General features: G+C 47.4%; 2 protein-coding genes across 2 annotated transcripts; both read left to right on the top strand.

Annotated features, from left to right (window-relative positions):
• Positions 1 to 930: 930 nt before the first annotated feature.
• On the top strand, positions 931 to 3,305 carry cUnh6orf120 (chromosome Un C6orf120 homolog). Its single transcript, XM_079758996.1, has 2 exons — positions 931 to 1,052; positions 1,898 to 3,305. The coding sequence occupies exon 2, from the start codon at positions 1,947 to 1,949 to the stop codon at positions 2,490 to 2,492; it is 546 nt and encodes a 181-aa protein (XP_079615122.1). The 5' UTR covers positions 931 to 1,052; positions 1,898 to 1,946; the 3' UTR covers positions 2,493 to 3,305.
• A 376-nt stretch (positions 3,306 to 3,681) lies between these two features.
• On the top strand, positions 3,682 to 15,652 carry wipf2a (WAS/WASL interacting protein family, member 2a). The gene is made up of 8 exons (XM_079758957.1): positions 3,682 to 4,280; positions 5,878 to 6,007; positions 6,502 to 6,631; positions 7,055 to 7,186; positions 11,024 to 11,731; positions 12,522 to 12,776; positions 13,562 to 13,663; positions 14,610 to 15,652. The coding sequence occupies exons 2-8, from the start codon at positions 5,942 to 5,944 to the stop codon at positions 14,651 to 14,653; spliced, it is 1,437 nt and encodes a 478-aa protein (XP_079615083.1). The 5' UTR covers positions 3,682 to 4,280; positions 5,878 to 5,941; the 3' UTR covers positions 14,654 to 15,652.
• Positions 15,653 to 16,041: the final 389 nt, after the last annotated feature.

Here is a 16,041-nt window from a genome sequence, read left to right as displayed (position 1 = left end):
TCCACGTGACTTCAGTTTTTTGGCGACACATTGCACTGATTGCAAGTCGGTCCCCATATTGTTCTATGTACTCTCTTAGCTCCTCATCGGTCTTAACACATATGACTTCAATGTCAATCTGAAAGGGAAACGTATAAAACCATGAACAGGTAGCCCAGAAGAGACGGTTGACTTCCGACACCGTAACAAAAATCTAAACACGAAATACGGGGCAATTTCGGCATTTGGACGTAAACCCCATAGACTTTTGAGGCGTTTTTTAATCCATTCATTCAAATTGTAAAAAACTATCGGTGAAAGACGCACACGCAATGTTGCTAGGCCGCATCCATAGTTGTGCGTCATTCACTGAAGCCTACACTAACAAGAAGAATTAGTATATTTTTACATTTTGGATGAATGATGTTAAAACGAGTGAAAAGTATGTTAGCCTATTGTTTTTCAGGGTCAGAATTTGTGCTAGCACCAGAAAACTATAGCAATATACCTACTCTATCGCCCACATAGCCTATTATTTTTGCTTACTTTATGTGAGATAGTTAACATGTATCTTCACCTTATCATCCCTTAGCCTGTTGATTACCCGGTCAGGTATATCTCTTGATTTCATGAAAGAATATAAATCCTCTGCTGCTGCCATCTGACCTACCAGATGGATTTACCATGAGACTGGGCTACGATACATACTTTCTCGTGCACTCGAGATACTTTCTCGTGAGCACCAGATACTTTCTCATGCTCACGAGAAACGTTTATTTTTTTTCCCCCATGTCCCTTTACGGGTTCCGTAGATTATAATTATATGTTTTATACGATTTTTCATCCTCTGTAGTCTGAATTGTATTTATTATAGTACACTTGAATTTGGATGATAATATAAAAATCCATGAGTTCAAATTGCATGTCCCGCACTGCACTCTGGGGGCGGTAGTTCAACATATCCGGCTGTAGGAAGAGGAAGTTCACTGAACTTTTTGTTATCAGGTGGCTTTAAAAAATAATAAAAGCTACCTGTCGGGAAACGGGCGTGTAAATAATGACAGCGATGAATTGTAAGTCATCAATCGTTTCGATATTGCTCCGGAAAATATCTTACATTAAGTTACTAGTCCGTTTCTGACTTCGCAATTGCCACTCTTACAACCACGTTATCAGTAATTAGCTTCGCTTTAGCATTGTGTTAGCATTGCAGGTTGGTTAGCTTTGAGAGCTAGTCTGGTCGGTGTTAACATAGCATTACGTCAACATACATGCCATTCCCGCTACAAATGTACATAATCCAAGGGTAAAAACAATTTGATATGGGCGTGTCTGGTTCAATGTTTAAACGTGGTAGCGTGTAGCTTTGAGCAACCAGCCTCCAATTATATTCTAGCAGTAATAATACATAGTCTTTGTTGCCATGTCTTTGTCTTTCTATATCTGACTGTAATGACGGAAAGGTTTAGAAAACACTCCCCTCACTGCTTTAGGTCAAGCTGTTTAATCATCCTATTTATAGAAGCGGTTAAGAGCCAAACCACTTGTTCCACTTGTCAACCTGAGAAGTTGGTTTAAAACCCATCTGCCAGATCACTTATACAGCGAGTCTGACCTTTATAACTCTATAACAAATCATATTACAGTCAGTCTGGCTGCTGGGTCCTTTTAAACTCTGTAACAAATCACTAATAAAGTGAGTCTGGCTGCTGTCTTCTTTCAACTCTCTAAGACCATGCTTCAATAATATATAAAATCAATTATCTAGCATATAGATAGCAGCCAATAATTCAAGCCTGAACTGTTTACATTTACTTTGACTGTCTCCCATTTTCATTTCTAATACTCTGTGTATAGACATACTGTGGTATTTTGTAGTTTTTGAACCAGATGTGCAACGTGCTCTGCTGCTCCTCAGGTTCCTCCCTGACATCCAGCCGTTGACAGCCTGACATGCGGTTGTCGCGATGCTGTGCTGTAGCGTCCTAGTTCTGCTGCTGCTGTCCCAGGCCGGGGGCCTCCAGCTGCCGACGGACGAGGACGGCCTGCCACAGGAGTTCACGCTGCTCCATGTGGTCCAGGGCCACATCGGCGCCGGGAATTACAGCTACCTGCGCCTCAACCACGACGGGAGGATCGTCCTTCTCATGCGCAGCCTGAAGGGAGACGCCGACCTGTATGTGTCCGACAAGACCCTGCGGCCCAGTTTTGACACATACAAGCTGCAGTCCACCACCTGCGGCCAGGACCTGGTGGTTGTGCCCGGGGACTTTGTTAGGCCCGTTGGCATCGGTATCTATGGCCACCCATCCTACCTGGAGAGTGAGTTTGAGATGCGGGTCTTCTACGACCAGACTGTGAAGCTGGACCCCTTCGAGAAGATCTCCTCTGAGGAGCCAGGTGGACGCAAGAAGTTCCCCCAGGGCTCCGAGGAGGAGTTTCAGGAGGAGGAGTCGATCTTCTGGACTATTCTAATTGGTCTGTTGAAAATTATAGTCGAGATTTTATTCTGAGCGGGGTATACGGTTGTATCAGAAGGCTCGCCACTCTGTCTCTAATCACTGGCAGCAACACGGCATCCGCCTCCCCGGATAAACGTTGGTAATTTATTCTGGCCATGCTTATTAATATTCATATTTATATGACTCTCCCACTCAGATTGATACAGTCTTAATGATGAAAAGCATACTAACCATTAGGTGATGTGTTTTGTTCATCTGTAGAGGAGGTACTGTTCGTCCCTCTAAAGAGCGCTGTCTCCCGTTTCAAACTAAAGTCAAGTAATGAGTGACCGAAGGAAATCAGATTCAATATTTTGAGGCAAAAATATTTTCTAAAATCCTAGATGAAGACATATGTGCCTAATGGCATGACTGGCTGAGCAGTGACATTGTTGCATGTCAAGTAATGAGATCCCACAACTTGTCTTACTTTTGTCTATTTTTCTATCTAAATAGCTACATCTGAGTGGGCTTATTCTCGGGGAAACAATTTTGGCAATACACCTGTTGCTGAATATTTGTTCTTCATTCTGAAATCTCCAGTTTTCACTTGGAGACGCAGAAATGCTAACACCCTAGATTGTCAATAATTGAACAATTCAGTTTGATAACTTGTGTGTTCACTTGTGCCTGTTGGACAAGCTCTCGATATCAGCATCACACCCTTTGGTTGAATTTAACTTATGCATCAAATATTGATTTAACCAATGAGCAAAAACATTCCAACAGTGCCTTTCGAACCGTTGTCTTTGGGGTGAACAGCCATGCAGTTTCATGCAACTAGTGATGTGTCAATACTGTTTCTAATTAAAGAAATGATCTTTGCACACTGTCGGAATGTTGTTTTTAATCTCATTACTAGAAAGTGACAATAAAAGCATAATTGGGAAACTGAAAAGGTTTTACAATCTAAAAACCTTAAGTCACTATTTTCCACTATTTAGGCTTTTTTTTATTTTAATCTAATCTATTTTGGTGTCTGGTTGATATAATTTGGGTAACAGAATTAATGGTACAGCTAATGGGTGTTTTCATGTCGGGTTTTCTGCAGGAAGGGGTTTTGTTTTCGCCAGGTACCTGTTTGTACGTGTGTTCTACAGGTACAGGTCATTAGGTGTGTTTCGTGTTACGGTGGGCTCCTCACCTGACTCCATTTTGTGACGGACGGCCCATTTCCGGGTTCCATGCGAGCTAACGATGAACTCCCAAACAGGCGACAGAGTACATCTTTGCCTGCAGCTCAACACTGGACAGAAAATGCTGTAGTTTCGATCTGAAATCGCGGATAAAGTGGGCCGACGTTACCGAAAAAGGCACTCCCAGACTTCTATTGTATAGTGGTCGGGTGTTTACATTCTCAGAAGTACTTTGCAGCTAATTAGTGGCGGCGCTGACACTGACAGCTGGCCCAGGAATACACTTTTCTGCTAGCTTTCTTCAGCTAACTTCTGCTAGTACTGCTAGCTAACTTTAGCTGCGACTGGCTAGTTTTGCTACCTAACTTCTGCTAGCTGGCTTTAACCAACTTTAGCTACTGTTGCTAGCCAACTTAAGCAAGTGTTGCTGGATAACTTTAGCTAGCAGGTAGCAACTTGCGTTAGCCTTCGCCGCGACCAAGCCTCTTGGTTAGCAGGCTACATTTGGGGCTATTTCCATGCTAGCGTAAGCGTGGGTCAACATTCGTAATATTATACTGTAACGACAACACTTCCACTATAGACACTGGGATCTTTTGCCACAGCAACATTTTCCATTCATGTTGGTTCTGAGGACGAGGTTGTCCACCCCCTGTAAGTTAAGGTAAGTCACTATGGTTGTAAGTCACTATGGTCACAATTGGTTGGTGTGCTTCACAGTACGGACAGGTCGCATGTTTACCAGCTGTAGGGATCATGTGTTGAAGGGTTCTTCCTCTGCTATTAACCCCCAACGACTCTCCGTTCGCATTAACCAAGGTTGTGTGTGAATATTTATATATAAATGTACTTGGTACATCACTCAATATCTGAGACTGTGATTCTGTTAATTCTTTTCGGGTGAGTTTTATTAGAGGAATAGTTGTGATTCCGTAGAGACAATCTTGCAAACAAGGCCGGGGTAAGAAAGCTAGAACTGTCAGTGGGCCCAGAAGGGGGGTTATTTCGTTGAGCACCGAGGCTCACTTCCTTATTACCTGCACTTTCTCCAGGTGTATCTCACCATGGCCCAATCCCATGCCAAAATAAGTACAAGTTGAGCCGTGACCTACTTCAGACCTCACGGTACTGTAATCTTGTAAGTAGAGGTATACACACTGTTCTTTAAATAAGTAACTTCACTTTTGAGCTAGTATGTCTCCCATTCCCAAGTCATATAACTTCACAATACATAAGAGCTTTGTCAACCAAATGCATCTGTGTTCTGAAGGGCCATAGCAAAGTAAAGGCAACAGTATTGTCACATTGTCAGGGGGAGTAAAAACTAGTAGTTCAGGAATTTAGTTATTTCTCAGTGCAGCTGTTACTTTTTCGGTTTTCCACCGCTGTCAAAGAGGAGCCCATCTTCTTTCCCCTTTCTTGAGATTTGAAACAGAAAATTAACCCCAAGAAAGCCACAACTATTCCAAAAGATCCTCCACCGCTCTGGAATATCTGTGGCTTTGGCCGAGGTTATGCGGACCCAGCAGATATTCGATTATTCTTTAGAATTTTTTTATAAACTGTTTAGCTCTCTCTGCCATGGCCTAGCAGCAGTGCCTTTGCAGTAAGCTAGCTGTCTCTGCTTGTGACTGGCAAGCTTGCTCAGTGACATTCCTTTAGTTTTCCCTCCGTGAAAACCTGCTGTAGCGTTTAGTTAGGCGGGGGGAGGAGGGTTGGGGCAGCCGCCAGCCTAACATGCTGGATCAACAATGATCCCTGAGAGGCCAACTGGTTGGGGAAGATCCACTCACCTGCACCCCGTAGCAACCACACATCTCTCGGCCTGTGCCTCCTCTCCTGTACCCCGTATGCTGCTGCTGCCGCAGAATACATGTTGGATTAACGACTGCTATGGCAGTCAGGAAGTCATGAGTTAAAAATGTCAACAAAGGTCAATAGGGAGATCTGTTCAGTACAAACTGCCTCTGATACAATAAACACATCCACTGCTTTTGGGTCACAGTTCACATCCACTGCATACATGGATTTATTATAACTAGTACACTGCCTGTTCAAAACGTGCCTGTTTCGAACAGACTGATGGGATGGCCTCCGTATTGCTGCTTGGAAGTTTTCCTCAGAACTGCTCGTCCGAACAACTTCACACACTACACTGACCTTCCTTGAGTCCTCCGCAATACAAACGCAAAATTGGAAGTCGGTCTGATTTAATGGTTATCGTGAGGCTGACCTCATGTTGTTTGTCTTTCTCTTTCCAGGCGAGAGTGTTCTACCTCGACAGTGAGTCGGTGAACCCCCTGACTCAGAAGTGCCAAGACCAGCATGCCCCCTCCGCCCCCCCCTCCCCCGGGGCCTCCGCCTCCTCCAACCCCTCCCACCTTCAGCCAGGTCAGTAAAGGGTGTGTGTGTACGTTTGTCTGACACTTGTCTCGGCCGTGGCCAGCCGAATTATAACATAGCCGCTATTAAATATTCACCTACTCAACACAATACATACTCCCAATAATCGTCAACTTGGTGGTAAACAGTCCGTCCTAGAGTTATACTGCACTAATTCCAGTTGTTGTTGTGTTTGTACAGTACACATGTTTTGGAAGTAAGAATGGCAAGTGAGGGATATCCAGTCTTTAAGATCAATCATTAGTCATGGCAATCGTTGAAGAACAATCAATCCACAATCAATCCATTGTTTCGGATGGATGTATTAATATTAAGTCGTTGGGCAGAGCCTTTAACCAACGTGACTTAACAATGAACCGGTAGAGCAACTTGCTCAAGCATGCCTACAGGTATACTGCAGACATTGGTGCTTGGAACCCCAACCTTTTTCAGCTGGGATCTACATTCCCCGACCACTAACCTGAAGATGGTTCTGCTTGCAGGCAAACAAGACGCCTCCCAAGTTGAATCGCGATGAAACCAAGGACAGAGGAGCTCTGCTCTCAGACATCTGTAAAGGTGCCCGGCTCAAGAAGACCACCATCAACGACCGCAGCGCACCGGTCATAGAGAGTGAGTCATATCACGCTATAGCTCCCATCATAGAGATTGAGTTATAGAACACTATAGCACCCGTCATAGAGAGTGAGTTATATAGCACCAATCATAGAGTGAGTTATATTACAATACATATGGGCCACTGCTTCCACACCAATGCTTTTACCCAAGCCTGTACTATGTCCCAGTGAATGTTTGCGCCACCACACAATCCAGTAGTTCCCTCTTGGCTTTGGACCATCAGGTATAGGTATTTTTTATAGGTTTTTATATGCAGGGTGGAAATGAGACATTTCAAACAGTTAAGATGATTACATATTTTTAAATTAAAATAAGCTCATACGCCAGCCTCCGGCGACTCCTTATGCATACATACGTATCTTTAACATAATATTTTCACTAGTTGGATATATGTTGATGACTTTGCTACTTCCTCAGAATCAGGAGGTGGAGGTGGAGGTGGAGGTGGAGGTGGAGGAGGAGGAGGAGGAGGAGGTTTTGGAGGAGGAGGACCAATGCCAATGGGAGGTCTTTTCCAAGGAGGCGTGCCCAAATTGCGACCAGTTGGAGGTAAAATACTAACATACTGACTAGGGCTGCAACTAACGATTATTTTAATAGTCGATTAATCGGTCGATTATTTTTTCGATTAATCGATGAATCGGATAAAAAAATAAACATTTGCAATTGCCGCGTCTTTATTCAAAAACTGAACATTACTTCAAATTCACAGTGCAGACTGAAGTGTAAATACACCAGGTTATTGCTCCAACGTCCCGGAACTATTAAAAGTAATATTAAATGATAAAAAAACATAACAAAACATACAATGTATGATATACATTTATATATGTACAGTATATAAGGGATGTCCATTGTTAACCGGTTAACCGATAAGATCTTTAACCGTTAAATTCTAACGGTTAAAAAGAAATTAAATCATCTTAATTTCTATCAGATGACAGGAGATCGTTAATTTTTCTTGATATTGATACCATTTTCTGGACTCCTTAATGATCCAAGTCTTTATTAATACCACTATTGATACTTGTCTATTATTTTGTTGAAATATAACTTGTATTATTGCTTTAATTGATAAGATGATCATAGCTCAAGATAGGATGTTAAACTGGTCATAATTCCATCTTTACCATCTATTTTGTATTGCTGGGAAAACAAGTTTTCGCCAAAATCTAACTAGCTCTATATCCTGCCGAATTCAACATGGATTTAAAAACTGGATTACTATTTTTAACTGACGGGACTTTCTACACCGTCCGGTTGTGTGATTGCTACCGCTGGTTTGAATGACTGTTGATGCACGTGGTGCCGACTCCGATCCAGTGGCGCCAGAATGATTTCAGTGGTGGGGGGGCCAAATGCGCGTGCATGTGTCGAACAGCACGTGACACCTCATCATCCTAAAGCCGGCCACACACCGGCGCCGAAGCGCCGCGGTGTGCATTTCACGCGCGTCAATTGCCGCACCTCGCACCAATAGGAAGCAGCGCGCTGCAGCACCGTTGTCATCCAAATAATGTGTCGTCACCGCAAAGTACACACTGAATCATCATAATAATCTTCTTCATTGTCATCATCATCACAATCATCATTATAGATGGCTTTTGGATTTGACTGTAGAACTTTGGTCGTGTTTAATGCAGTGCTTCACGCAGCATCAAGGCAGCAACAAAGTGTAAATAACAATGGATTCCGAGTTCCTATACTAGGCATTATGATGGCGGTCCTCTGCGTAGAGCAGTGAGTCTAGTTAGTAGAGATGCGCGGATGAGCTGTAATGTCATTCCGATTTTCAGTTGCATGTTCCGCGTCCCGACAAAAAGCGGCTCGCTAAAATGTCCAACCACTATGAAATGTCCCCTGTTGTCAGCGAACATAGCCAACGTGGTCTTATTATAGCCTGATCATTAACTAAAAGCCACATAGAAAGAGTAAAGCATCCAGCATATGATTTCAACAATGTGTGAGGGCATATGCAGCAGGGATGATCACACAGTGGAATGCTTATGAAAAACCAGCGGACGAGCACTGGGCGGAGATTTCAGAAGCAGGGAGATTATAGAAAAATATAATTTGTCAGTTTGCCGATTGTCTAGTCAATATGTTAACCTACTTATTTATTTATTTATTTCAAATTTGTCTGCAACGAACAAATCGTGGCAAAATGGGGCTGAAATCATGTAGTCTGAACCAGCCATAAGCAAGCAGCAGCAGCGCCATTGTGCGAATTCCCTACTAGACCAAACGAGACTCGTAATGGTAGGTAAAAACAATAGTTTATTATAGCATGCAATTGTGATGTAGAAAAAAATAAAAAGAAAACAAAGTGCTTGCATGATATGGCCTACAGCGATCGTTAGTTAACTTGTGTCGCGGTGCCTTATCATTTGTTTACCCTTGGGCCATGGCAACGCGATTGCTACCTGCTGTAGTACTCTCATTGGCTGAATCGTTGAGAATGTTTTAGACTCAATCAATATAAGGTTATGGGGAAAAAAAAGAAAAAGAAAAAATATATTTTTTCACGAAAAGTGGAGTGGCCATTGGCCCCGCGGCCTCATAGGTTCCGGCGCCTATGCTCCGATCCCGTCTGCACACCGTCTGCAGCAGCAGCACCAGCTGACAGAGTTTTTGGTTTGACTAGACGGATACTGAGTTGAAGGAGTTTTTTTAACCCAAAGACAGTGAAGGTACAACACTTTTATATAGGCCTACATTCTAGTGTGAAGATATGACCAAAATACAAGCTGTGGTCGCTCACACTAAAGCTCGCTGTGGGCGTGCATGAACCATGAACCAACCTGTCGGCATCTGGCTGTAAACAGTGCCGCGCCTACGAGTGACATATTAATCGCGCGAATCGATGACCAAATTTGTTGCCAACGCTTTTAGTAATCGATTTTTATCGATTCGTTGTTGCAGCCCTAATACTGATGCACTATGGATCGACATGGTTGCGTAGTTCAGGAATGTACAAGAACATATACATATCCCACCATACAAAAAATATCCTTATTCCAATGAGTAGAAACTGAACAGGTTGAATGTTGAAGAAAGTCCCAAGATTGGAGGATAATTTATGAAATAGTTAAGATGGTGGTCTACACTGTCACAAAATGAGTATCTGAAGGGCACAGATCTGCTCTCCCCTTTTAATAACAAAACCTTTTCATGAAGCTTCAATAACATCAACCCTCTCTCTCAGACCTTGCTGTTTTGAATATCCCGTAAAGGTTGATTTATTCAACTACGCGCCAGGGCCCGCGTCCTCTGCCCTGGTACATGTTGTGGTTCCTCTATGACAGCGAAGCTAAGCAGGGTCACACATGTTCATTTGTATTTCCACTTCCACATAACAAAGATCATATGGACTTATGGTGTATTACGCTCAGTCAGAGAAACAGAAGTATAATTACAAGCAAATATAATAACAAGCACCGCTGTGTCCATTCAACGTAGAATTGATTGAACCTAAACCCCTATAATATGCTAAAGGAACAACGCTGTGGATAAAAGCGTCTGCTAAATTCCCTTAATGTAACAAGCATGAGTTTAGTTTTTAAAGCTAGCTCCAGTCCAAAACACCTGCTCCTCGCCCCTGCTCCTCCCTACTCTCTCCATACCCACCCACCCTCAAAAAGCGAGCTTCGCTGAAAAGACTCACCTTGAGGTTTCTGTTGTCAGGGCCATCCCTGTAGCCTAAGGGCTGTAATTGACCTGCTCTAGACAATGCATACGTACACAGATCATGGCTGCCATGCGTATTCTGCGACCGTGGTGCGTCGGTTGCGCACATCGTCGCAGGCGAACCCGACGCGTCCGCAAGATGCAATACTGACAAGAAAGTGGGGGGCGATCGAGAGAATAAACAGTGACCTCGAGGTCAGAGTCGGGGAAGTTATCATTAGCATGGCAGAAAGTTTCGAGGAGAGACTTTCGGCCCTAGTCCGCAATTTCCCACACCTGTAGGATATCACTCTTTCGATGCAATTTTCTGCCGCCGTCTTCACAGTGGTAAAATGATCACTGCTTCATCTAGCAGTTTCTCCATGTCGTTTATTTTCATGAGCATGCAACACGCATGCTTTTGCACAATTTCGGGATCCGAGATGACCGTGGTCTGCCCCAAGTGAAGACCTCCACTGTCATGTGTTTTGGCCGCGTAAAGCTGCAGCAAGTCGGCAACACAGGACACAGCAGGTCAGAGCAGGTCCCAGCAGGTCGCATACACTTAGGCTTGGTGTTACAGCAAGTCTAATCCAGCCCCTGAAGTGAGCGCCACCATGACGCTGCGTTTCAGAGCACCCTTTTCAACTGAACCATGGACGCAGTGTAGCTTTTGGATGGTGGTTCTGATGCATGGTCTCCGTGTTCTACCTCCTCCAGACGGAACGGTGGGTCGCTCCGCGCTGCGCCCCCCAGCATCCCGGCCCAGTGCCCCCCGCCCCCCCTCCGGCCGTTCCTCCTCCCCCTCCCCCCCTATTGAGCACAAGCCTGCCCCGCCCGACCACCAGCGCTCCCACCGCCCCTCCCTCCCGGACCTCTCCCGCCCCCCTAGTTCCTCCTCCAGCTCGTCCCACTCCTCCGGGGGCGGCATGAAGAGCAGCACCTCGGCCCCTAACCCTCCGCCGCCCTTCAACCGCGGGGGAGGCGGGCGCTCCAACCCCCCCCCGGAGAGGACCCAGAAGGCCCCCTCCCTCCCGTCCTCCCACCACAGCCGAGAGAAACCCCTCCCCCCCACGCCTGGCCGAGGCCCCTCCTACAGCCCCTCGGTCCCGCCCCCTTCCATGAAGCCACCTTCCTCCTCCTCCTCCTCCTCCTCCTCCAGCAGACCCTCCCCCACGGGGGGCTCCTCGGCGCCTCCTCCTCCTCCGCCCTACCGCCATCCCCCGGGGGGAGGGTCCAACGGGCCGTCCTACGTGGACGGGGCTCCGGAGCTGCCCCAGCGCCAGAACTCCCTGCACAAGAAGACCCCCAACAGCGGAGGCTCGCACGGACGCCCTCATGCCCCCCCGCCTCCACCCTCGCCCTCCCCGGCCCCGCAGGGTGGCAGACCCCCTCCGCCCGCCAGGGAGCCACCGGGCCGCAGAGCAGGTGATCTACACCGCCCCCCTACATCAACCCTGCACCACCTTAACCATCGCCCTAGTCTAGCTGACCACCCTACTGTAGTTGACATTATCCTTCACCACCCTATGCTGACCTTCACAACGCTATGCTATCCTACACCACCCTACACTATCGTCCTCCACCCTACACAGCCTAACACAGCCCTATAACAGCAATCACCAGCTGACACCAGCCCATCACCACCTCTACACTACCCGGCTGCAACCTCCAAATCATTTGACGGTAGAAGTAAAAGCTTAATGAGCGTGGTGTGGTTTGGTATAGGCTGGTCCACATAAGGCAAAACAGAAAGGATGAGACGTGCTACACATGAAGGACCCCAGCAGTCCCACATGTCAGGCCCCTTACCCCCTCTCCTGCTCAGCAGCAGAAGAAGGTCTAGCAGGTCTAGGTATTCCGCTCAACGTGTGTGTGTGTGTGTGTGTGTGTGTGTGTGTGTGTGTGTGTGTGGACCTCTGATCTGACACCTTGCTATCTTTCTGAAGAGATTGTCTGAAGGCAAATGGCATTATACGTTAACTAAAGCTTTTGAATATGCTCATTAATGATTAATGATCATCACTGCAGTGTAGCCATCTTTATCACTCCCAATAAAAGAACGAAGGTGCCAAAGCTAACCTCTTCATCCCTATGGATATAAGACAGTGGCTAGGTTGGTCTCAACCTGAACCAATGGCCCTCGTGTGTTCTGCTCCCTCTCCGTCCAGTCAGAAGCTGGTTCTAATGTGTGTGTGTGTGTCCGTGTGTCCTGCAGCGCCTCAGGCACCCCATCCAGGCACCCGCAACGGCGGCAGTCGGGACGCCCCGCCCCCTCCCCCTCCCTATCGCGGCCACAGCTCAGGGTCCTCCGAGCCTCACAGCAGGGGGGGTAGCAAACCTCCTCCTCCACCTTCCCTCTCCTCCTCCTCCCTCTCCTCCCTCTCCTCCTCCCGCACCCCGGCCGTTCCTCCCCCGCCGCCGCCTCCCCTCCGCAACGGCCACTCCAGCTCCTCCTCCAAGTCCATCGTAGGTGAGTAACCCCCCCCCCCACCCGGCCTCCATGAGCCCCACCCAACCGACATCCATCATCTCCCCCACCCGGCCTCCGTCATCCCCCCCACCCGGCCTCCGTCATCCCCCCCACCCGGCCTCCATCATCCCCCCCATCATCACCCCCACCCGGCCTTCGTCATCCCCCCCACCCGGCCTCCGTCATCTCCATCATCCCCCCATCATCATCCCCACCCGGCCTCCGTCATCCCCCCCACCCGGCCTCCGTCATCCCCCCCACCCGGCCTCCGTCATCCCCCCCACCCGGCCTCCGTCATCCCCCCCACCCGGCCTCCATCATCCCCCCCATCATCACCCCCACCCGGCCTTCGTCATCCCCCCCACCCGGCCTCCGTCATCCCCCCCACCCGGCCTCCATCATCCCCCCCATCATCATCCCCACCCGGCCTCCGTCATCCCCCCCACCCGGCCTCCGTCATCCCCCCCACCCGGCCTCCGTCATCTCCCCCACCCGGCCTCCGTCATCCCCCCCACCCGACGTCCATCATCCCCCCGACCCAGCCTCCATCATCCCCCCCACCCGATGTCCATCATCACCCACACCGAGCCTTCATCATCAACCCCCATCCCCGACCCGGCCTCCATCACCACCCTCCCCTTCCACCCGTCATCCAGCCACACCCCCAACCGATATTCACCCTCATCAACACCCACTTAACTGACATTCACCCTCACCACACACTACTTTTTGAACATTCCCCCTCACCTTAGAATTCTCCCTGCGTGTTATCGTCCTTCTCACAGATGACTTTGAATCCAAGTTTCATTTCCATCCTGTTGAAGACTTCCCCCCTCCAGAGGAGTACCGGCCCTTCAGCAAGGTGTACCCCAGCAAGGGCAACAAGGGTAGGGCACCGTTTCACCATGCACCCTCATACAGGCACGAGTTCCATGGTTACCAGCGGGAAGCGTACTCTTGTCTGACTCGCTCTTTGACAAAGTGGTAGTGGTGATGCAGTCATGATGCCGACCATCCAGGCTGGCTTATCTCTTTATCCACATTCCAGTAGTTAGAGAAATGTGTCGTTTATTGCTGAAAAGGTGGTGACTAGGTAGGTATGATAGTGACTAGTAAGGTATGATGGTGACCAGGTAGGTATGATGGTGACCAGACAGGTATGATGGTGACCAGACAGGTATGATGGTGACCAGACAGGTATGATGGTGACGGTGACCAGGTAGGCTTGAGAAGACCAGGAGGTTGCAACAGGTTTTATCTAAGGCTAAAAGAAGCTCAAAGAGTAGACAACAAATACATTTTCGTCAAAAATACCAAAGAAATGTTCACCATCACTGAGTCAGGGTATGGAACAAAAAATAAGAAATAATTGGTTAAGCTAGTTTAAAATGGTCGCCCATGACATCCGAGCAGCGCGTGTTGCTGAAGTCACAGGCTTGAATGACCTCACCGGCTACCAATCTGATCTATTCAGGAAAGCATAGGGACAGGAAAGGTGAGTTATACGGCATACACAGCTACGCAGGTATGCAGTAGCATTCTACGGCAGTGCTCACATTTACTGTTATCAGTTATTATGAGCAACGTCCACCTGACCACTAACTACATGGTCACTATCATACCTATCTAGTCATTATCATACCTGCCTGCTCACTATCATACCTACCTGCTCACTATCATACCTACCTGCTCACTATCATACCTACCTGACCACCTTCATTAATGAACATAGCAGGAAAGAAGTAGAGCAGCAGGTAAGCCAGTCTCTGCTGGCAGGTGTGTTGTTGTGCAGCGAGGAGATGACCGCTGTGCTAACTTGTCCTCCACCTCCAGGTGTGATGCGAGGAGCCCCCCCAGCGCCCCCTGTAGGGAGGTGAGCGCATGGCATCCTCTGCTCCACCACACCAGGACTCAACTCACTTTGACCAATCACAGGACATATGGGGGGGGGGGTTAAGTGTGTAGACACACACACTTAACACACAACACTAAAGACACACTTAACACTAAAGACACACCAACACACATTTGACACACCAACACTAAAGACGCGCACCAACACTTGAGACAAACACACTAAACACAAAAGACTAAAGAGCCACGCACTAAGGTAATGGGACAACATGACACTAAAGACACGCTGCAGAGCTACACTGAACACCAGCTGGAGGCATGCATTGGTTTGAGGGGACGTCTCCTGAATGCCGCGGACTATCGTCTGGGTGCTGACCCGCTGCACTGTGACCATGTGACCCGGGTCGTCACACCACACTGACACTGAGGACCTACATCGGAAGAAGAAAAACAGAAAAAGTAAACGCAATGCATTCCCTTGTTCCTCTCTCCTTGAGACTCATTCCATGAAAAAATGATTATGTTTTGTATACTGCGTTCCCTTCAGCCCTCCAGGGTACAATTATCTTAGCTGAGTGATGCTTCAACCATCCTGGGCCGACACCAGTGGCTGGGAGCACCATTGAGGATTTATTATTTCCTTTTTTGTTCTTTTGTTTAGAATCTATGATTGAGTTTGTCTTTGATAGCCATTCCAGTAGTGCCAGGGAGGAGGAGGAGGAGGAGGAGGTGAGGAGGGGTTGTGACCAAGCAACCAAGTGCCAAACGTGTGCATAGTGAGCCAAGCACGTCCGTTGACAACATGTATGTAAAATCCTCTATCAGGCTACAATTATGTAGAATACCTGCATGCTTCAAGAAATTCCCAATATATTACTATCTATGTAAATGCATCATCCCAACACACACACACACACACACACACACACACACACACACACACACACACACACACACACACACACACACACACACACACACACACACACACACACACACACACACACACACACAAACACAAACCTTTCATAAGAAATGTGTTTTTGTCAACTCGACTGCCCCTGCAGGCTTGCTGCCATCTTGTCTTTAAGAACAGCATGGGGAGTAGGAGTAGCTACAGATCAGCCAATCAGGCTCTGTTTAAACACGGCTTGCTTCCTGTTGGGGGAGCAGATGCCGAAGGGAAGAAACACATGAACACACACACACACCCACACACACGGATAGCTCTTCCAGAAGTCTTATTTTATATTTTATCACCTGCAATATCTGACCGTACTTGTGCTGCTGGTGAAGACAGAATTTCAGGTGTTTAGATTGTTGTGATTATTGCTATGCAAGGAATGTTGTGACGATATGACGCTGACCGTTGAGACCCCCCAGGGGCTCCAGGGGTCTGTGGGCGCACAGA

Source organism: Pollachius pollachius (assembly GCF_949987615.1).
Source record: "Pollachius pollachius genome assembly, chromosome: 2".
Lineage (NCBI taxonomy): Eukaryota > Metazoa > Chordata > Actinopteri > Gadiformes > Gadidae > Pollachius > Pollachius pollachius.
Note: the sequence above shows the minus strand (reverse complement) of the source record. Positions and strands in the feature narration are given on the sequence as shown.